Consider the following 23,751-nt stretch of genomic DNA (forward strand, 5'->3'; position numbering starts at 1 on the left):
CACTGATGATATCTGAAATCGAAAGCTAAACAAACAACACACCATTCCCTTCATTCCTCCGACTGAACAAACTCGCTATACAACACAGGCAACCACTATTATGACAGCTCAAGCGAGTATAAATGATTCAGTAGCAAAAACAACAGCATATCTTGGTTCTGTGAAACATAATCAAAATGATCAAAATTGTGATCATTTACTGTATAGACATTTTGGTATAGTATTTTTGTTTTGTCTTGTCCCTGTCATTAACATCAAACTGCCAAGGGACTACGGATGAAAGTTAGCCAGTGTTGGCTAAATCTAGCATTTTTTTAATATATTTTGATGTATTATTAATGTATATTGTCCCTGATTAAAAATAATAAAATAATATTAAAAAATATTAAAATCAATGTTACTCACATATCAAGCAGAAAAGGAAAATTGCGTTCCCGTTAATGTCTCTCCAGCTCTGGAAAGCTTTTCTAATATTAATCCTAAAGTCCTAAAGTCCTAAAGCTCTTGCCTGATCATAACCCTTATTTGTCATGTGATATTCCTCTGCCTTTTTTTCTTTTTTAATGTCTCTCATCCATCTCTCTTTCTACAGTAATCTCACTCTCTCTCCTCCCCTATCATAAGTGGACACGCCCCCTACAGCTGATTGGCTACAAGTGTGTTGTGCTTTATTAATTCTCCTATTTACACAGCCACTATGTACAAACACAATATTTTCTTCAGCACTCACACAGAACAGACATCTAGCAAATTTTCACAAAATGTGGCCTCCTTGTTTAGAACCACTTTTTAGACATTGTTCGTTTTACTCTTCTGCATCTCTGCATTAATATTTTTAAAATCAGCAACAACGTGCATTTTATCAGACATTATCTATTTACCATGGTGATTTATTACAGTTTTTCCCATACGTATTTATATATAAAAAAGGGAAATTTCATATTCCCTTGAGTAGGTACTTATTTTGAATAAGTAATAACTTCACAGTGCCAAATGTGTGTGTGTGTGTGTGTGTGTGGGCATATTTTTGTGAAATATCAGGAAACAAATGTGTATAATGACATGGGTATGAAACAGGTATTACAAGGAGAGGGTGAAATATGAGGACGTTACACATGTCCTCACTTTTCAAAATGCTTATAAATCATACAGAATGATTTTTTTTTTTCACAGAAAGTAAACTGTGCAGTTTCCTGTGATGGGTAGGGGCAGTGTAAGGGGATAGAAAATACGGTTTGTACGGTATAAAAACCATTACAGCTACGGAATGTCCCTACATTTCACACAAAAAAAACCTGTGTGTGTGTGTGTGTGTAGTATGAATGTAATCCGGACGTACTATATTCTAAATAGGCCTAAATTATATTGTTAATTCAAATAAGTGCCTCGTGTCTCTTTGTTCTCAAAGCAGTTTTGCTAAATATCATCTGTGTTCTGTTGTTAATAATAATAGTATTGCTAATAATTGTATGAATTATACTAGTAGTACGCGGTAACGAACTCAGCAAACAATTTAAATTGAGCTGTATCTTGATGATATTTGTTGACGTAGTTTAAAGAGAGGGGTGGGGGCTTTTGTTTTGACAGCGACGTGGCCCGGAAGTGCTTCGCTCAGACTGCCAACATCACATACTCGGCTAGTTAGCGATCAGTGTGTGGGTCGATACTGGTGGCGAACTAGATGAGTTTACCGCGACGGAAAAATGTTGACTATTTAGGAATCACCATGTCATTAACCGCGGCCTGAGACCAGCGAAGTAGACCATGAAAAGCGTAAACAAATCTGTTAATTTGTGTAGTTACTCGCAGACTGATTGTCATGATTTTAGCCGTTGCTAAGCGTGACGGGATTCTGTGTGATTAGTTGAGCCACAGCGTTGAGAGAATCGATCAGGTCAATGTACCAAGAGCTCCAAAACCGCCTTCACGGTAGAACAGCAGTGGATGTGCGTTTTTAATCTCGTGATTTTTAAGGCTAGATGCAAACAACTCATTAGCTAACCGGCTAATACCCCAACTGGCACCAAACATTGACCGCTTGCACAGGATTTGTTGTTAAACTTCTGGATCTTCAGCAGAAATGGATGACTTCAGCTCCATCAGTCTGCTGTCTCTGGCTATGTTAGTCGGTTGTTATGTGGCTGGAACTATTCCCTTGGCTGTCAACTTCTCTGAGGTGAGCTTTATCCCGAGTTGTCCATGTCTAACTTACAGCAGTTTATTTAGGGACAGGTGTGCTCAGCATTCAGTCCGTGTGAGTCTCGGAGTGTTTAGTTCTCTGCAGGAAAAGATGTGTTTGAAAAGGCAGATATCCATAATGTGCAGTGCTGGTGTTTTCAGAAACAGGATTGAGATCTGTATTATTGATCTCCAAAAGCTTGAGCACCCCCATTTTAAAGGGATAGTTCACCCAAAAACGAAATTTGTATGTTTATCTGTTTACCCCCAGGACATCCAAGATGTAGGTGTCTTTGTTTCTTCAGTAGAACACAAATGAAGATTTTTATCTGCAACCGTTGCAGTGTGAAAGTCGTATAATGCATGCCAATGGGGATATTTTAGAGCAGTGGTTCTCAAACTTTTTATACCAAGTATCGCCTCAGAAAATATTTGGCTCTCCAAGTACCACCATAATGACCAAAATTAAAATACAGTAGCGTAGTAGGCCTAACTATTCAGCAACAGCTCTACAGTTAAAAAACGAGGCAGTTTATTCCTAAGAATATTTATTGTTGTCAGCCATTTTAACATTATAAATTCACAGTTTGTACATTAACACTGCACTGTGCTTACATACAGGTAAATTAAATAATGAAGAAATTAAAATGTGTTGTAAAGTTAAATTAAAACTGTACTGTACTTAAACATAAAAAACTAAAAAAAAACTCAAATAAATATTAAATTAAAATGTATGTGTTTTAACATTCATTTATTTAGTGATTCCTGTGAGTACCACTAAAGGCATCCTGAGTACCACTAGTGGTACTCATACCACACTTTGAGAACCACTGTTTTAGAGTATGAGATCAATGAGAGTAAAAACACATAGACATACGAATCCTTATTAAACCCTGCGGCTCGTGGCAACACATTGATGTCTTAAGACACGAAACGATCGGTTTCTGCGAGAAACCGAACAGCATTTGTTATTTTTTTTTACCAGACGAATGTCATCTAGTATTCCAAGCGCCATAACTTCCGGTGAATAAGGTCAAAATACTGGCGCGATCAAAGATATATATATACGTAGATGCCTCATTCGACCGATCTGCGCAGGCACTAATAAGGAATCTATGTATATATCTATGATCGCGCCGGTATTTTGCATGTATTTTGACCTTATTCGCCGGAAGTGATGGCGCGGGGATGGTTGATGCAGAGCCATAGAAAAAAATGAAATGCATTTTTAAATATGGATATTTTTCTTACACAAATTCGCTTCAGAAGGCCTTTATTAACCTCCCGGAGCCGTGTGGAGCAGTTATTTGACGGACAGATGCATTTTTAATGGACTTAAAAAACAGAGCAACTATTACTGCTATAATAATGCTTGGATTAGCCAGAACATTTTTAATATAACTCAGATTTTATTCGTCTGAAAGAAGAATGTCATATACACCTAGGATGACTTGAGGGTGAGTAAATCATGGGCTAATTTTCATTTTTGAAAAAAATGAAAATTCTGTAATTATTTACTCACCCTCATGTCGTTTCAAACCCGTAAGACTTTTGTTCACCTTCAGAACACATGAATGTATTTTTAATGAAATCTGAGAGATTTCTGCTCCATTGACAGGTATGCAACTACCACTTTGACGCTTCATGAAGGGATCGAAAAATGAATCCATATGAATTAAGCGGTTTAGTCCAAATTTTCTGAAGAGACCCGATCGCCTTATGTGATAAATATTCAATTTAGTCTTTTATCCACATATTAACATTGATCAGCGAACATAAACAGAAGCTCAACCGAACATGAGTGATGTGCGAGAACAAACCTCATTGGTTCTCGCTGAAGCTCAAATGTGATGCGAAACATGAGAATGAACCTCATTGGTTCTGGCACGTCAAGCGAACATGCTTGAGCTTCAGTTTACCACAACTGAAGTGTGAGATGATGAATGTTTATATGTGAATAAAAGCCTAAATTCAATCTGTTCATCATATAAAGAAATGTTTTAACTAAATCGCTCAATTCATACAAATTTGTTTTACAATCTCTTTTTAAACTTTTTTAAGCGTCAAAGTGTCAGTTGCGTAGCTGTCAATGGAGGGACAGAAATATTATTCTATTTTCAGATTTTATCAAAAAGCTCTTAATTTGAGTTCTGAAGATGAACGAAAGTCTTGCGGGTTTGGAGCAGCATGAGGGGGAGTAATTAATGACAGAATTTTTTGGGGGGTGTGAACTAACCCTTCAAGATTTCAAGGGCAAATGGTCTTATTTTGAATGTTGAATGTTATATCAAGCTAAAGTTTATACAATAGACATGAGCTGTTTAATCTACCACCCACAGTGATCTTGTTTAAACTGCCGTGTTTTGTCTTAAAATGCAGTTCAGATTGATTTTCTGGACAAGCTAATTTTATGGTTTATGATCCACCAAAACGTTTGATCATAAAAAGCGGGAGGGTGACAAAATGCTTATGTGAATTTATACAGTTTCAATAAGTCAAATATGCTCCTACGCTTAAGATTATCAGTCATGCCCACTGAGATTCTCTGATTTGTGTTCTGTCTCCAGGAGAAGCTGAAGTTGGTGACGGTGTTGGGCGCCGGGCTGTTGTGTGGCACTGCACTGGCTGTCATTATTCCCGAGGGAGTTCATGCACTCTATGAGGAAATGCTGGAAGGTGACATTCAAGCTCACACTTCAGTAGATGCGTTGATTCCGTTTCCTTATAACGCAAAATATATATCAAAGTTTCGGGCAGAGTTATCCATGCATAAATCCTAAACTGATATCTAGAAGTTTATCTGCAGGAATGCGTTCATGAGTGGTAGACATGATGCTACTTTAAATTAGAGGTCGGCCGATTCATCGGCACTGATAGTTGATTGGTGGAACAACATATATAAAATTAGTGATGTGAGAACACAAACTGTATTGTCATGCTGCCGACAGAAACATAAACAAAGCAGAAACGCATTCGTTTTTTATTAGATAATCTCTTTCTAAAAAAGCAGACTGTTTGGATGTGTATGAAATGGTAACACTTTACAATAAGATTCCATTTGTAACATTGACTAAGGTTAATAAATGCTGTGGAAGTATTGTTCATTGTTAGTATGTTAATTTCAACATTAAATTGAGTTTGAATTTGAATTTTTATCTGTTAAAGGTGAACTATGTAGGATTTTTGCAGTAAAACATCCAGAAACCACTAGGCCAGTGTTATATATTTTGTTCAGTTGAGTACTTAGAATATCCCAAATGTTTTCAACTATTTGTAAATCGTGAGAAAATTGCTATTTTAACCAAGGAGCCGGGACGTGTGAGCTATGCGTGTGAGGGAGTCGCCTGTCGATTGCGTCATATCTGCGTCACCCTCGGTCTCCGGTTTTATTCAGTGAAACACTTTACTCTCACTGCAGTGTGAACAAGTGTCATAGCAGCCGCCGAGCGAACGTCATAACTTCCTTTTCAACACACTCAGATATATCTAATACGATAAACAGAGCTGCGTTACCTCACACTCAGCACTGGAGAAGAGGAAGTGCCGCCGGCAACTGTGTCATAATAAAAGTCCCGCCGGCGACTATGCCATAATAACAGTCCCGCTCTTCAATCGCTCCTGCGGCCTTGCTCAGCTCCACAACACTCGGTCCTGCTCTGCTTCACTACATTAATGTTAATAATCGCATCCATGAACATGATTTCTGCCCGAGTCCTATCCTGACTGTTTCCCACCGGCTGTGAGGTGAAGACCACATTTCCCGAGATTCTGCGCTCAAACGTGGCGTCATCAAACTACGCCTTTGTTTTGAACAGGCAACCTCTAGTGGACGGAAAAGTTACATAGTGTAGCTTTAACCTTGGTTAATGCACTATGAACTAACATTAATGATCAAGGTACAATTGTATTACTCATATTAATACATGCTGTAAAAATGTATGCATATAAGGACCTTGTTGCATAGGGACTTGCATAGTGTTACCTATGAAATATACATGCATGTTTCTAGGTTATAGCTAAAGAAACAAATTTGACCTGTAATATTTTAATGTTTAAATTATTTTCTGAAGAATTTGTTCTGTTAGAACTTCTCAATTTAATATTCATATTTATAAGTTTTTAATTTAGCACATTTTCATGGATCAGTACTGTTTTTTTTTTATCCAGTATCCATTTTAAAAACGATCAGTCATTAATCGGTCATCGGCAAGTGCGGTCCAACCTAATTATCGGTATCGGTAAAATCCACTATCGGGCGACCTCTACTTTAAATTATGAGCAGCTAGTAGCTTTATGATCTGAAGTAGTTATATTCACGCTTTTTAAAATTTTCACTTTAAACTACTAACAAAAAGTTGCTGAAAAGTTGCTGACTATTTTTATAGTTAGTTATATTATTAAATGCATATTGATGATAGGAATTCTAATGCAATTAGACATCTATTATTTCTGGCACAAAACGGCAAGGATTTTTGAATGAATTCCTTTTAAATTGGCTTTTTGTATGAATTTTCATTAGGGGTGTAACTACTAGAGGTCGACCGATAGTGGATACTGGATTTTACCGATACTGATAACTAGGTTGGACCGCACTTGCCGAAAAATACAAGAAATAAAAAACAGTACTGATCCATGAAAATGTGCTACATTTAAAAACATATAAATATGAATATTAAAATGAGAATTTCTAACAGAACAAATTCTTCTGAAAATTAAACATTGAAAGATTACAGGTCAAATTTGTTTCTTTACCTATAACCTAGAAACATGCATGTACATTTCATGCACGTACAAGTCCCTATGCAACAAGGATGTGTTGGCTTACATGAACTATATGCTTTATGCATACATTTTTACAGCATGTATTAATATGAGCAATACAATTGTACCTTGATCATTCATGTTAGTTCATAGTGCATTAACCAAGGTTAACAGATAAAAATTTAATGTTGAAATTAACATACATAACAATGAACAATACTTCCACAGCATTTATTAACCTTACTTAATGTTACAAATGGAATCTTATTGTAGTGTTACCATTTCATACAAATCCAAACAGTCTGTTTTTTTAGAAGGAGATTATCTAATAAAAAAATGAATGCGTTTCTGCTTTGTTTATGTTTCTGTCGGCAGCATGACCATACAGTTTGTGATCTCACATCACAATTTTATATATGCAACATTTGGGTCAGACTTGCGTGTGTTTTTATCCCATTGTTTTAACTGCTTGAGGTACTGCTAATGTTAGCCTTCTCTCAGTCTCGTTGACAAACATACACACTGCTGTTATTTACCTGTTAATGTAGCATCTAGTCAAGAAATGAATTACTTTATAATGATTTGGCAACAAGTACTGTAGTGTTCAGTATTCATACCGTTTCGCTGTCGTGTTTTAAACGCGCATCTGATGTGTCAGCACTCGCCGCTCAGCGCCGAGTGCAGCCTCACGTGTGACTGTAAACACAAGGCGTCAGTGATAGTTTTTATTTGGCCTCTAGAGGCTGCACTCGTGCTATATAATGCCAGCAGACCCTTCTCAATGCTCTTGTACTGTGTGATGACAGCACATCCATCTCAGCCGCTCCAGCAATGGACGCAACACGGAAAAACTATCGGTGTGGATTTTTGCAGATAACCGATTGTTCCACCAATCAACTATCGGTGTCGATTAATCGGCAAAACCAATGAATCGGTTGACCTCTAGTAACTACACTTATACCCCGGTTTGGTTCATGTCACGGTTTTGGAGCCACTAACTTTATACATTGGCTTCATGTTTTCTTTAGAGCAGTTAGCATACCCGAGTAAACTCAATTGAAAAAAATGTCTGCACTGTAGACTAGTCTAATTTTTACCATTTACTATAATTAAAAAAAAAACAAGCATATTTATTTTATAAAAATTGATGACACACAAGTATGTCCCACTTTAGCCTACTTAACAAACACATAAATTGTATGTATATGATTAATACCGTTAAAGCTATTAAATGGCAGTTTTTGTATTTAAAAACTACATAAATAGTAGTTTTTATGTACTAAAAACTAGTTAGTACATGAACTTGACAAATACAGTAGAATACGTCTCAATGTAGTAATAATACTAACACTAATGTAATAATAATATATTATCAAAACTTTATCTTTTAAGTAATAAATTACAATTTGTGTTCATGTTTTAATTTTAACAGTATAATGCTCAGTTGTGCAGCACTTGTTTGAAAGATTAATTAAATTCATGTCTTATGTCTTCATTTGATTACCAGAAAATACACATCATTTGTGGGAAATATTTCATTGAAATTAAATTAAAAAAAAAGAAATATAATATGGTTGTTTTTTTTAATTAAATTAAGTAGCTAGTAGCCTACTATTTACTAGTAAATATTACAGTATACAAACATCACAGTCAATGGCAGACAGCGACCAGGGCAGCTCTGGCATAATGTCAATAACACTTCTATAAATGACTTAGTTATTGATGTAAACATCCCTAAAGTACCTAAAAAAGCTACCGTTGGGTACCAAATTTCAGGTACTGGTACGGGTATCGGTTAAAATGTGAACGGTACGCAACCCTATCCAAAGCTGTACTCGTTCCTGTTTTGCTGTAGGTGGGCACCACCATGGCCATGGGCAGGTGGAAGCAGAGGTTTCTGATCAGAAGGTTGCAGACGGAGTCGTGGGTCCCAGCGGGGAACACAGCCACAGTCACGAGCAGCTCCACGCTTATATCGGCGTCTCTCTGGTGCTGGGCTTCGTCTTCATGCTGTTGGTGGATCAAATCGGCAGTGCTCACATGCACAACAGTGATGGTCGGTAATGGCGAATTAGAATGGTATAAACTGATGATGGCATAAAGTGTCTGAATCTGTTCTCTCCACAGCTTTAGATCCAGAAGCAGCAAGGACTGCTAGCTCTAAAGTCACCACCACGCTTGGATTGGTCGTCCATGCTGCAGGTAAAACTGATTGAAGAAACTGTTAATGAAACATCTTTAAGTGAGTTATCCAAATGTGTTCTATGTAGTGTATTTTTGCCATATTTGTAATGCTGCACACTACAGTATATTTGAATACATTTTAGAAGTCATGCTCACCAAGGCTGTAAAAATTTGTTAAAAGAAAAATACTAATCGGAAATATTATTATAGTTTATAATAACTGTTCCAAATTATTATTCAAGTGATGTATCGGTAGGATTTCAGTACAATAAACAAACACTAAATCTGAATGTTTATTTTATTTCTCATCTTTTTGGATAACTGGTCTCGATCTCAGACAGGTTTGTTAAATAGTTTTCCAGGTTTGCTTGGGTAAATGGAAACTTAAAGATCCTACTAATATGTCACTTGCATAATAATTTGGAACACAGTATATATGTATATGTGGCGAGCGGTGACTTTTTTTACCCGGGTATGCTGGGTGACGCGTTGTCAAAAATGCAACGTTGGATGAGTTTTATAATAAGCGTGTTCACTTCTATACTCTCATGACACATGGCAACACAGCTAAAAGTTTCCAAATATATTTGACTATTTATTGAAAGTAGCCTTCATTTACCTGTTGATGCCTTCACAAGCACCTGTAAAAGCTGTTGAGTTGTGTTCCAGTTGAGTCAGGCGTGACCATAGAGCGTAAAAAAAATATGGATGATGTGTCTTCACTACATTCCATTGAAGAAAAGGGAAGCCGGAGTCTGCACAGTAGAGAGCAGGAAGTAGAGCCGTGATATCAAAAGCCCGCCCACACTCTCGCAGATGCAGAACTCATTATGTCTGTGTTGTTGGGGTAACAGTTTAGGACCCAGGACCTGTAGTGAAAAATGAAGACCAAGAGTCAGGAGTGCAATTAATTAAAGAGAAATTTACTGAAGAATATTTTGCAGTTTCATCAGCAGAAGCCAGCTTCAAGTCTCACAAGGAGTTCGTAGGCCGCGCTCCCTCTACCAACCCATCGTACATACAATTTCTCAACAGTTATACTGTTTTCAAGGTCTAGCCACGTCATTACTGCAAGGTGGATGATTCTATTGGCTCAAGAAACATAAAAGTCGAAACAATTTGTCACATAGATAGACGAGAGTGTCGTTGTTTAGGCAGGATGTTTGGCACGCAGACCGGCGCCTGTGGGTCTAGGGTGTCAGGAGGACTGGTCAGATAGGTCCACAGACCTGCACAGAACATATGGCACACACACACACACACACACACACACACACACACACTCAAGAACTAGGGAATCGCCTCTTATCCAGTGTCAGTGGGACCTGAACTTTATCAACGGAACACCCACTACCAAAACATTGATACAACAATCTCTCCTCAGAGAGAAGTACACATGGCATTTTTTCTTTTATATTTCTTTAAAGAAAAAAGTAAGAGATCTCTATATAAAAGTATAGAAAGGGATACATAAATTGATTATACTTGATTATTCAGATCATAAAAGAAAAATTATTATGGCGAAGGATATATGTGTAGAAGAAGAGACTTGCTCTCAGTGAGAGGTACAGACAATAATGCAGGCCATATTCATACAAATCTTTTAGGGTTTCAGTAAAAGGAAATATGAAATGAAATAAAATATAACACAAGATGAAAGAATCATTAAAAATCTTTATAATAATATAGAAAGATAAATATTGATTAAGGCTTTTATTATGGATTTAATTTGGATATATGAATCGATATATAGAAGCGGCAGTGGATTTCAGAATCCAAGCTTTTAGTGTGAAATAAACAGTTATGGAAATGGAGAAATTAAATTTAAAGCTCCAATTTCCTCCCAAAAATCCAGAAAAAAGTCAGTTGGTGCCTCAGTAACAACTTCACTCAGAGAAGCTGTCAATCTCAGCTGTCAATCATGACGTCACACCCCCTGTTTTTATAGCATCAAATAGCCAACTAAAACGAAACCTTGAAATGAAATCGTGATTAAAAACTGCCTACAATGATAGAAACCATCTTTTTGAAAAAATTATATGAAGTGTACTTTGATTGTTTAGTTTGTCTCATGTCCATTAGAATACACGGAGGGGCGGTTTTATGAGCTATACTGGGACCAACCACCTGCGGGCGATCGTGACTTCAGTTGATCCTGGCTTCAGTTTTTTTAACACTAGTGTGGCAGGCTTGGGCGAGACATGTGGAAGGTGCGTTTGCAAAATATGCTGTGTTTCTGTACTTTCGCAAAGTGCCACTAATGTCGCGGAAACGACATACTTCACCTTTAAACAGTACAGCGCATCTGCTGAGGACACGCATCTAAATCAGAGGCGACAAATAAGAAACACCATGACAGGCATCAATTTAAATTAAGTTTTTTTTTCAAATTAAGAATTAAAAATAAGTATAATATAATAAATATTAGTAGCCTATTATAAATAAAATATAATAAATGTAAGTATAATAAGAATGTAATTATTAATAAAATAATGCAAAATATATATACATGCGCACACACACACACACACACACACACACACACACACACACGTTACATGGCATTACTCCAGTCTTGAGTGTCACATGATCCTTGAGATATAATTCTATGCTGATTTTGTGCTCAGTTGATAGCAATTTTATTGGTGCTCAATTACTATTAATAATGGTTTCTATTAATATCAATATTGCTTAATAAAAGTACAGTTTTTAACATAGATGATATTTAGAAATATTTCTGAAGAATCATGTGACACTGAAGACTGGAGTAAAGGCCTGTACACACCGGGACGAATATCGCACGCGCTTATCGCCAGCGTTTTTCGTGACGTTTTTCGGCACGTCTTGAGTGTTCACACCCAAGCGATTTCCACTGGCGATGCGGCGAGTGAACGTGCACATTCAGTAGATAGCGCTCCCGGTACACAAGGTGGTGCTGCGGCACTTTACGCTTCTGACACTCGCTAGTCACACAGAAGAAAAGGAGAGACAGTATTTACGTGCTTGACAAAACCACAGATATATTATGTCTATGGCAAAGCCATTCACACACTTTTTGCTAACTGGTAAGGAGCATTAGCAGCCCATCTTCTTCTTTGTCTACTTACTACTTCTTCTTCGTATCAATATGTGCTCGGCAAGACCGATTTTGTGCTTGAGCGCCACCAAGTCGTGTTTTACTGTCACTTCAGCAGCTCCAGGCACGTGAACAAAAGCGCTTATCTCATTGGTCGGCCAGTTTTTAACGCGCCGCGTCAAAATAAAAAAACGAACCCGAGGCGTTTTTTTTAAAATGACGCTTTTACGCCTGCCGTTTTAAGGCCTGTTCACACCGGGACGATTTTCGCACGCGTTTATTGCCGACGTTTAACGCCTCGGGACTAAACAATGGGCGCCAATGTGAGTGTTCACACGACGCGCAAAAAGCCAGGCGTAAAAGCGTCATTTTTAAAAAACGCCTCGGGTTCGTTTTTTTATTTTGACGCGGCGCGTAAAAAACTGTCCGACCAATGAGATCGGCGCTTTTGTTCACGTGCCTGGAGCAGCTGAAGTGACAGTAAAACACGACTTGGTGGCGCTCAAGCACAAAACGGTCTTGCCGAGCACACACTGATACGACGAAGAAGTAGTAAGTAGACAAAGAAGATGAACTGCTAATGCTGCTTGCCAGTTAGCAAAAAGTGTGTGAATGGTTTTGTCCATATACATAATATGTCTCTGGTTTTGGCAAGCACGTAAATACTGTCTCTCTTCTCCTTCTGTGTGACAAGCGAGTGTCAGAGGCTTAAAGTGCCGCAGCACCACCTTGTGTACCGGGAGCGCATCGACTGAATGTGCACGTTCACTCGGCGCATCGCCAGTGAAAATCGCTTGGGTGTGAACACTCAAGACGCGCCGAAAAACGGCACGAAAAACGCTGGCGATAAGCGCGCGCGATATTCGTCCCGGTGTGTACAGGCCTGCGCTCCCGGTACACAAGATGATGCTGCGGCACTTTAAGCCTCTGACACTCGCTTGTCACACAGAAGGAGAAGAGAGACAGTATTTACGTGCTTGCCAAAACCAGAGACATATTATGTATATGGACAAAACCATTCACACACTTTTTGCTAACTGGCAAGCAGCATTAGCAGTTCATCTTCTTCTTTGTCTACTTACTACTTCTTCGTCGTATCAGTATGTGCTCGGCAAGACCGTTTTGTGCTTGAGCGCCACCAAGTCGTGTTTTACTGTCACTTCAGCTGCTCCAGGCACGTGAACAAAAGCGCCGATCTCATTGGTCGGACAGTTTTTTACGCGCCGCGTCAAAATAAAAAAACGAACCCGAGGCGTTTTTTAAAAATGGCGCTTTTACGCCTGGCTTTTTGCGCGTCTGTGTGAACACTCACATTGGCGCCCATTGTTTAGTCCCGAGGCGTTAAACGTCGGCAATAAACGCGTGCGAAAATCGTCCCGGTGTGAACAGGCCTTTAATGATGCTGAAAATTCAGTATTGCCATCACAGGAAAAAAAAAATATTTTAAAATCGTTTTAATTTGTAATATCACAATTTCAGTTTTTTACTGTAAATAAATGCAGCCTTGGTGATCATAAGAGTCTTCTTTCAAAAACCTGAAAAATCTGAATTATTCCAAACTTTTGACTAGTAGTGTATGTTCAATTTGACCAGTGATGATATTTGATTCATTCTGTGGCTCCAGCTGATGGCGTTGCTCTCGGAGCGGCTGCATCCACGTCTCAGACCAGCGTCCAGCTCATTGTATTTGTGGCCATTATGTTGCATAAGGTACAGTCAACTTTAATGAAGTTAATGTACTTCTACTGTAGCTTGTGTATTACTGTGAATATAGTTATGATAACTTGCTTGTGCTGTTTGTCACTTGTATCTATTTGTTTAGAAAGACCTGCTGAATGATTAATATTAGTAAATGTAGGTGCCTTTCCAATTGTGTTTCCAAATAAATTCTCCAAATATTTCAGAACATAAGCACAATATATTGTAAACAAGTAAAAAAAATAACAGTTCACTTATGTTTTGCTAGTGGACACAAACAGGCAGCCAAACCTAGAAGCGTGAACTTGCTTAATTTAAAGTATAAATAGTGCACACTCACAACACTTACTTTGCATTTAATTTTAGACGATGATTGTAACACATTGATAAAATAGTAAAAGCAGTAATATAAAATATGATTTCTATTTAATAATAATAATAATAATACATTTCTGTATTTTAATGTTGTTGTTTTTTTGTTGTTGTTGTTGTAAAATTCAAAGCTGTATTTTCAGCATCATTACTCCAGTCTTCAGTGTCACATGATACTTCAGAAATCATTCTAATATGATGATTTGCTGCTCTGGAAACAATTATACTTATTATTTATAATTCTTTGATAAATAGAAAGTTCAAAACTATATATATATGTGTGTGTGTGCGTGTGCGTGCGCGTGCGCACGCGAGAAAAAATAGATTTTCTTTTGTAACAATGTAATAGTCTTTACTGTTGTATCAATCAATTTAATGCATCCTTGCTGAGTAAAGGTATTCATTTCTTTCAACAACAAAAATCTAATTGACTATAAATCAATACAGCTATATTTTGCTTGATTCGTTTTTTTGTGAACTGTGTAGCCTTATGAAACTGTTTCTTATGCTTTAAAGCTACACTGTGTAACTTTTTTAGTCTATTCTTAGCTAAAAACACTTAGTTCTTTCAAAAATATATGTGCTCATTAATGTATATTTACTTCTTTCAAGTAATAAAGTATTCTCGTAAGTTTATAATATGCCATTGAAAATACATAAGGTAATGGGATCTAACGGTGGTCGCCATGTTGCCCCTCCATCTTAAAAGTACATTAGCCAAAGAGGGACATACCCGTAAATTCAAGCTTCGCGTTTCGCGTTTCACTCGATGGCACTGTACAAAATTCTCTGCCTCGCGCATGTGCGTGTCAACTTGTTCAGACTTGTCTGGTGCATGTGCAGAGAGTTTTCATCTCAGCAGCGTCCAGTAACAGAGTTATATGGAGTTTTCCTGGCTTGTTTATTCCTCAAAAGTCTGTTTTTGCTTGTGTGGTATTTCTGTGCGTTAATAACTCCGTAAGTAATAATAGTTATTGTCATTGTAGATGTGTTTCAGAGTGTGTCATCGCGTAATTCAGTTGATGTCACCTCAGAAGTATTTTTGTGTCAACATACAATAGCGTAATGCTCACCTATTTGAATAATAATTCAGTTATTTTGTTATCAACAATGTTTATTCGTTTTTAGAAAATATTTGCTTGTAATGTATGTTGATGGAAATATGTATCAGGTCTGATCGGCATATTAACAATTGTTATACAGAGCGCACTGCAGTGCTAACGTTAAAGCAGCGCACACACTTTTGTAACCGGACACCGCTTGTTAGCAGCGGCAGCTCAGCTCCTTTTAATGCAGCTGCCTTTAGCGCCTATATATGGTACAATAAGCTCTGGTTTACGGTTACATTATACAAATGTAACTTATAAGTATAGTTATACAGTTCTTAACTGTGTATGTATATTTACCATCCTTATTTGTTCTCTCACAGAAACCACATTTATGTACATATCCACGCAAACCTGTTTATGCCTTGCAATTGGATGACTGAATAAACATTACTATCATCAAAGTTCACTCTGGATTAGCTGCAGTTCTTTCTAGCCGAATAATTAGGCCAGTTGAGTTCCAACCATCCCACTGCGCACAGAATATCCCACAGGCACCGTGTCGAATGTGGACGAGGTCGAACTGGAAGCCATGTTAATCTTGGACTAAATCGGCCACCGTAGGAGTTGAAACGAAATCGGAATTGAGAAGAACAGAAACTAAAATTCACTGGATGGTCATATATCTTTTAACCGCTAGATGGGGGAAAATATCACACAGTGTAGCTTTAAACTGTTTCTTATGCTTTACATTTTTTTCATTTTTTTAATGCTCATTTAAATTTGAAATCTGATGCTATTTATTGTATTTCAGGCTCCTGCTGCATTTGGACTCGTCTCTTTCCTCATGCATGCGGGTTTAGAAAGAAACCGTATCCGGAAGCATCTATTAGTCTTTGCCTTGGCTGCCCCCGTTTTGGCCATGCTCACCTATGTAGGACTCAGTCAGGTATGTTCAAATATTAAAATAAAACCTTTTTAGTGTCAATTTGATAGACAATATCTGCATATTATTTGAACTGGGTTAAAACAAAAACTTTGGAGATACAATGACAGTGCACTCATATTACTAGTAATGGGAGAATATGGCGGAATAAAATAAAAGGAGTCATTGGCCGTCTCTCAAGCAGCCAATGGCGTCTTTTGTTGCTATAACAACAGCTGCAACACGAGTGCTGTGTGGTGCAGAGGTACAAAATATTGAGAAAGTTGGCTTTTGAAGTTAATGGGGAGGAGATTGTCGGTTCACAACGACGTTTGTGAATGCACAACATTATACGGGGAAGAAAACAATATGGTGCTTACAATAATTGAATCCAGGAGCTCCGGTTGGATGATGCGCGGTTTGCGGCATATTTTAGACTTAACAAAAGTCAGTTTGAAGACCTGCCACTGCTGTTTAGTCGATCTACCGGCACCTTCTCCATTTGTCTTGTTATGGAAACGAGTCAGGGCTCACTACTCGTTTGTCATTGGTCAGCTGTCAAAAAGGCGCTTGACGTAGGGCTTTATTATCAGAAAAGTTGAACTTTTTTCAACTTGAAAAGACACGCTGAGCTGCAGAAAAAGACGTCAGCGTTGGTGTTTAAAAAAGCGCTCGCAACATTTTTGAAAACACTGTTTGCTCCATAGGAGTATAATGTAAAACACGCTGGCAGCTTCAAAAAAGACGCCCGTAAGGGATCTTGCGTCCTTTTGTTCTCGTACTACATCATAATCAACCGTCGAAGTTACTCAAGAACGCAAGTACAGAGGATGCATGAAAATACCCGGATGTGTCCTTGGTATTGAGGATTCATCGAGTGCAGGCTTGTGAGAATCGAACCGTTAGAAATCCCAGAAGATGCTGCGGGCACGACGTACGGAAGCCTGTAAGCTCACTTGAGAGATTCCCGCTGCAAGCTCGCAAATGCGCAGCATTAACAAAGTGATAAAGACCTGAAGAAAGCCTGCAGTATTTTAATTGGCATATTAAAAAGAATCTTAACATTGACAAAGCATAGGTAACATTAAATATACATGCTCATTTTCGCTAATACATGCGGTGAAATAAAACAATATAAAATATGAAAATAATGTCTATAAAAATATGAAAGAAATGTTTTTATAGGTTATGACATTTGTTTGTGATGTTATGTTGTATTTATTAACATTAGGCTAACTTATTTTGAATATTACAGTTTGCTTCTAAAACATTTCAGCCATTAATTATTTAAAGGGATAGTTCACCCCAAAATTATTTATCCCATAATTTAGGCCCAATCCCATTTCTACCCCTTAGACCAGTGGTTCTCAAATGGGGGTACGCGTACCCCTGGGGGTACGTGAAGGCACTCCAGGGGGTACGTGAGATTTTAAAATATTCATATATTTAAAAAGTAGCATGCAAAAATCCTTTAAAATAATTTTTTTATAAATATTTCAGGAAAATATAAGTATAAGTTCATAAAATGAATTTTATATTCAGTAGGCTATTCAATTTCATTATCCTAAAAACCCATGAGTCACCCCCATACCAGGATGGTTTGACCCAACCTGTCAAATGCCGCCTGGCATCACCTGTCAATCACTTGGATCAAACATGAAGTCGTGGTTGAAGCGTAGCAGCAATTCTTTTGAAAACACGGAGGGACAAGTGGCAAAGAAGGCCAAACCAGAGCCGTCAAAATTCCGGCTGTATCTTGAAGAATATGTTTTAATTGGATTTACGTCCACAAGTTGCATCCCACCCAAGGCACTGTGTTTTTTCTGTGGGGAGAAATTAGCTAACAGTAGCATGAAGCCAGCACATCTGCAGCGGCATCTTAAGACAAAACATGGATGTCACGTTGGTAAGCCACCTGACTTTTTTAAGAGGAAACTGTCTGAATTCAGATCATCTCAAGACACGATGCTGAAGGCCTCCACAACATCAGCCAAAGCCCTGGAGGCCTCTTATGCAGTGTCTTTGCTCGTAGCTAAAGCCAAGAAGCCATTCACTATCGCTGAAGACCTGCTCCTTCCAGCGGCTGTAGTGCTGGCTGAGACTATGCTGGACAAAAACGCAGCGGAGAAATTAAAGACTGTGCCTTTGTCAAATGACACTATTTGCCGCAGAGTAGATAAAATGGGAACAGACATTGTCGAGCAAGTTGTGGGAAAACTTAGCGACTCCTTTTCACTCCAGCTGGATGAATCCACAGATGTCAGCGGAAATGCACAACTTGTTGCTTTTGTGAGGTATGTTGATACTGACGACATTTATGAGCACATACTATTCTGCAAAAGTTTGGAGGGGAAAACAACAGGAGAGGATATATTTAATGTTGTCAATGCCGCTTTCTGTGAAAGCGGTTTGAGCTGGAAATCCTGCAGCAGCATCTGTACAGACGCGGCAGCATCAATGACAGGCAGCGCGAAAGGACTAATAGCGCGCATTAAAAAAGAAAACCCCGACGTGATGTGGACTCACTGTGTCATACACAGAGAGGCATTGGCGTCCAAGAAAATGAGCCCTGTATTGCATGACGTATTGAACAGCAGCATCAAAGTGATCAACTTCATTAAGTCAAGGCCACTTAATGCACGCCTGTTTCGCCGCCTCTGTGAAAATATGGGAGCAGAACACACACAACTGCTGCTGCACACAGAAGTACGCTGGCTCTCTCGAGGGAGAATACTCAACCGGCTGTTGGAATTAAGATCCGAAGTACACACCTTTCTGATTGAGCACAGATCTCCCCATGCCACCTTGTTCCAGGACACAGACTGGCTTGCAAAGCTGTGCTATCTGGCAGATATATTCAGCAAACTGAACGAACTGAATATGTCTCTGCAGGGCAAGGACACCAGCATTTTAAACCTGTATGACAAGGTGGGTGGTTTCCTGAAGAAAACAGAGCTGTGGAGAATGGCCTGTGAACAGGAGGATTTTACCTGCTTTCCTCAGCTGGATGATTTTCTCTCTAGTGAGGATGTGGACAGAGCTCCAGTCAAGTTGGTCATAGTGGGACATTTGACCAAGTTGATTCAGGATTTTCATTCCTACTTTCCTGACATGGAGGAGAAATCTGCACAGCTGGATTGGGTGAGAAACCCATTTCTCTTGTCCGAAGCAAACCGAAGCAAGCTCCCGGTCACCTATCAGGAAAAACTCTTGGAAGTGTCATCTGATCGTGGCCTCCAGATGAAGTTTGCCATGTCCACACTTTCACAGTTTTGGGTGTGTGTGAAGCAGGAGCACCCTGACCTGGGACAGAAAGCTTTGGAGCAGCTACTACCCTTTGCCTCCACATATTTATGTGAGGCCTCCTTCTCTGCAATGACTGTGATCAAAACAAAGCAGAGAAACAGACTGTGCCTGGAGAAGAGCTTGATCACAGCAATTGCCTCCCTGCCACCAAGAATGAAAAAGATCCTCAGTGAAGCACAAGCCCAAGTGTCTCACTAAAAGTGCAAAAACACTCAGTTAAGATGTCAGTCTTCTTTTTGATTCTTAAAAAGATATTTTAAGATGGATATTTTATTTATTTTTAGCAATTTCTGCTTTTATTTAAAATTAATGTTAATTAATTAATTAAAATTTTTATTTAAGTTAATAATTTATTTTTGAGAACAGATCTTTACTATGATACCAAAAGAGGACACTTTATGTTGATAATTATTTTTAGGTGCACAAATCTTTATTTATTTTAATTAAGTTAATTATTTCTTTCTTTTTTTAGTTATATCTTTTTATTTTCAAATAGTTCAATTGAGACCACTACAAATGAGAAGTGTTTTGCACATTTATGGAGTTTTAAATGGTTATATGGTCACTGTTTTCACTACATTAGTTTGAATCACTACATTTTAGTGATGATACATTTTTGCAATAAATTTAGTCATGGATTATTATCATTTAAAATGTTCAAAATAGTTTTTTTTTTTTTTAAATGTTTGAATTTTGTATGTGTTTATCTGTTCCAAAGTTGAATAAATCAGACACCGATGGCACAGTGCTCTGTTTTAAGTCTTTTTTTTAATTTGCGCTGGTTAGGGGGTACTTGGCTGAAAAAATATGTCACAGGGGGTACATCACTGAAAAAAGGTTGAGAACCACTGCCTTAGACCTTCCCTTTCCCCTACCCCTTCGTTTTGCGCGTTCACGTGAAGGGGTAGGGGTAAGGGGAAGGGCCAGATAGCCCTTCAAATGAAGATTTTTCAGGACCACACTTCGAACGAAGGGGTATGATGAGTTTCCCTCCACCGGCTACCGTGCTGCTAGAATGTGTGTATGTTGCCACTCAGGATTTGTGATCACTTGTGTGTCGCCTGGCTGCCAGTTTCTCTGTAGCTTGCTTAACGCACTATTGATGAGAACTAGTGATGTGAACACAAATAATAATATTATAAAATGTCATAGTAATGGTTTAAAAATTAAAAATATATATATATCTGGTCATCCTTCATAACGCAGTTGATATTTACATCACTTATTGTCTGTAAACTACCAAGGCAACGACTGACTTGACATATAACGTATGATCGTTATTGCAGCACCACAGTAGAAAACAAAACCATATCGGCACCAGCTGGCTCAGATCTGCACGGAATGGGACGCTTAATAAACAAACAGAACAGTTTGGCCCGATGGAAAAGCGGCTTCACCAGTCTTGTATGTTCTTTATCATATCGTCTTAGGAAACTCGAAGGCTCATACTCTTTTTTTTTTTTTTGAACTGAAAACGAGCGCCGTTTTATTAAGTCCAAATTCAGCACAAAACAACGTTGGGAGTGAGTAATTTGTTAAACGTGCTCGCGCCTGATTTCTGTTAGATATTGCCTATGCACTTCATTGCTGTTCATACTGGTTAAATGTTACAGGACACTAATAAAAGAAACGGGGTATGATGATTTCCATTTCTTAGGGGAATATTTTCACCCCTATGCCTTGCTTCTCTCTTGCAAGGGGAACGTGTAGGTGAAGGCAAAGGGGTATTAAATAGAATTGGGGTTGGGCCTTACTCACCCTCAAGCCATCCTAGGTGTATATGACATTATATTTATAGTTATATTAAAAAATGTCATTTCACCCCGGAAATTAGGCACGTAGTGACCTTCCAGATTCTGGAGCAGGCGCCAGCTTGCCCAGAACAACAAGTCCACCCATCTCTTAGGATGCCCGTAATCCACCTCCAATTCTGATCTGTAACATGGAATACAGCGCACATACACAGATACACAGTCTCTTCAAGGTTGGAGTTGGTGAGCTCTAGTACTAACAAGAAAAAGTTTCCCTAAACATACTGATAACATGCGCTTTCTCTCAGTGAGAGGTACCGACAATAGTACAGGCCATATTCATAATTCTTTAGTGTTTCAGTAAAAGGAAATATGAAGGGAATAAAATATAATATAAAAATAAAAGACCTATCCATATTTCATCTCTGGAAGCCGGGCTAAATGAGCAATCACTGTTACTGCACTCCCATCAGGTTAGGGGTGTGTGATGCCTCCAAAATCCAAACACACGACAACATGTTCGTGTTTAGTGACACATCACTAGGACAGACCCTCAGTCACCACTCAAACTTTAGAAAATATAAAGGAAGAAACAATCATTGGTCCTATTGATTGAGCAAAATAACTGGAAAGAATCATTTAAAAAAATATATAATATAGAAAGATAAATATTGATTAAGGCTTTAAGGCTTTGATTATGAATTTTAATTTGGATATATGTATAGGTATTTTGAAGCAGGAGTGGATTTCAGAATCCAACCTTTCAGTAAGTTGAATACAGAAGACGGACTAGATATTTTACTTGGTTTTAAATATTGTCCTTTAAAACTTAGTTTTATTTTTCTTACGCAAACCCATCGCTTCATTTCAGAAGGACTGTATTAACCCCTGGAGACGTGTGGTGCACTTTTATAATGGATGGATGCACTTTTTAAAAAAAATTATACTGTTGTCTGAGGTCAACTTCTGACGTTTGCGTGGTTTTTACATTCAGAAACATCATAATGAATAAGTAATAGGCTAATTTCTGCCTTGGTTTTGACTCTCTCTGAAAAAAACGGTCGGTTTTGATGGGCGTGCCGCGCTGAAGACTTGTAAAGAGTAAACGCACACGGCTAGGATTGGATAAGATTTGTATATTTATTGAGCTTCAGCTCCCCTGTCAGTACACGTGAGGAATTGTTTTGATAGCGTCTGGGGAAACGCTCACAGGCCTCGCAAAATATCTTTATCAAACAAACACAATGATTCATCTCTCATCCACCCACGATTGATTGGAATGTTATTTCTGTATTACTTGGCTTGCCCAATCATCAGTGAATATAACCGCGAACCGTACACACACACACACGCGAGTGCACAAGAAAGGAATGTTATTTCACTATAGCCCATCTGAAAATCACATAGCCCTGGGACTTTGGGCTTTGCGAGCTGGCATTACAAGTCCGAGTCTGATCACGAATGAACCAATAACAGCTTCTCCAGTCTGTGACAGCGTGCTAAGGTATGTAATCAATAGATATCAAACGATATGTAACAACGTTATACTAACACATATAAAAACATGTTTTACTCACAAGTGTGTGTTGCACCGTTCCTGTCGGATCCAATATAGAAGGCACAGCATTGTGTTTTAATCTCAATATGTCTGCAAATCCAGTCTCGACCTCTATCTTGTTTACAATCGATTCCGCGGTGAAATGAAGCGAACAAACGCAATGTCTTACGCACGTGAGCTGGAACCGGGATGTTTATTGCTCGGTAGCGCGACCCGTTTTCACGAGTCGGTGGGCGGGCTTGAGGCGGTGCTTCTGCGTCCTATTACGTCAATGGTCAACATTATTCTGAGATCTCTCGTTTTCTGGGCCTGGTGTCTATAAAAGCTTTTCTTTGACTAACAAGGACATTTTCAGCTCTGAAACTTACAGGATATTCTTATATCACGATGAACTTTTATACACCAAAGGCTCAAAGGAAAGTTGATTTCTCAGTTCATCTCCCCTTTAATATAACTGATTGTATTTGTCTGAAAGAAGAATGTCATATACTCCTAGGATGGCTTGAGGGTGAGTAAATCATGCGGTAAATGTTTAAATATGTACTTAATTTGCATATAGGTTTTTAGTAACTGTGTTAGTTTTTTTGTTTTGTAACGTCTACTAATGTCTCTATAATGGCACAAGGTTTATTATTCTCTGTATAACTTCACAGCAATAACTGATGCTTCACCAGGGTTACATAACCACCATGGAGGCCCACGCTATGTTTTTCAGATTCGCCCGCAGGCATCCCATTGCCATGGGAACAGCTGAGGTGGCAGAGTAGAGATTATTCACCTCTTGTTCCCCTGCTGTGAAACACCCCATAATTGTGTTTCTTTAGACTGCTTTCTCTGATTTCCAGGCTTAGATGCGATGTGATTTTTATTGCTGGGATGTAAACGAGCATCCTGAA

General features: G+C 38.4%; 1 protein-coding gene across 1 annotated transcript in view; it reads left to right on the forward strand.

Annotated features, from left to right (window-relative positions):
• The first annotated feature begins 1,598 nt into the window (after nt 1-1,598).
• The window catches only part of slc39a9 (solute carrier family 39 member 9), a 34,926-nt gene continuing 12,773 nt past the window's right edge, over nt 1,599-23,751 (forward strand). The window contains exons 1-6 of the mRNA XM_079832866.1: nt 1,599-2,176; nt 4,746-4,854; nt 8,795-8,995; nt 9,067-9,141; nt 13,824-13,909; nt 16,130-16,264. Of these exons, the coding sequence (XP_079688992.1) occupies nt 2,081-2,176; nt 4,746-4,854; nt 8,795-8,995; nt 9,067-9,141; nt 13,824-13,909; nt 16,130-16,264 (702 nt within the window). The 5' untranslated portion in view covers nt 1,599-2,080. The remainder of the gene's footprint in view (nt 2,177-4,745; nt 4,855-8,794; nt 8,996-9,066; nt 9,142-13,823; nt 13,910-16,129; nt 16,265-23,751) is intronic.

Source organism: Gobio gobio, assembly GCF_949357685.1.
Source record: "Gobio gobio genome assembly, chromosome: 13".
NCBI classification, from domain to species: domain Eukaryota; kingdom Metazoa; phylum Chordata; class Actinopteri; order Cypriniformes; family Gobionidae; genus Gobio; species Gobio gobio.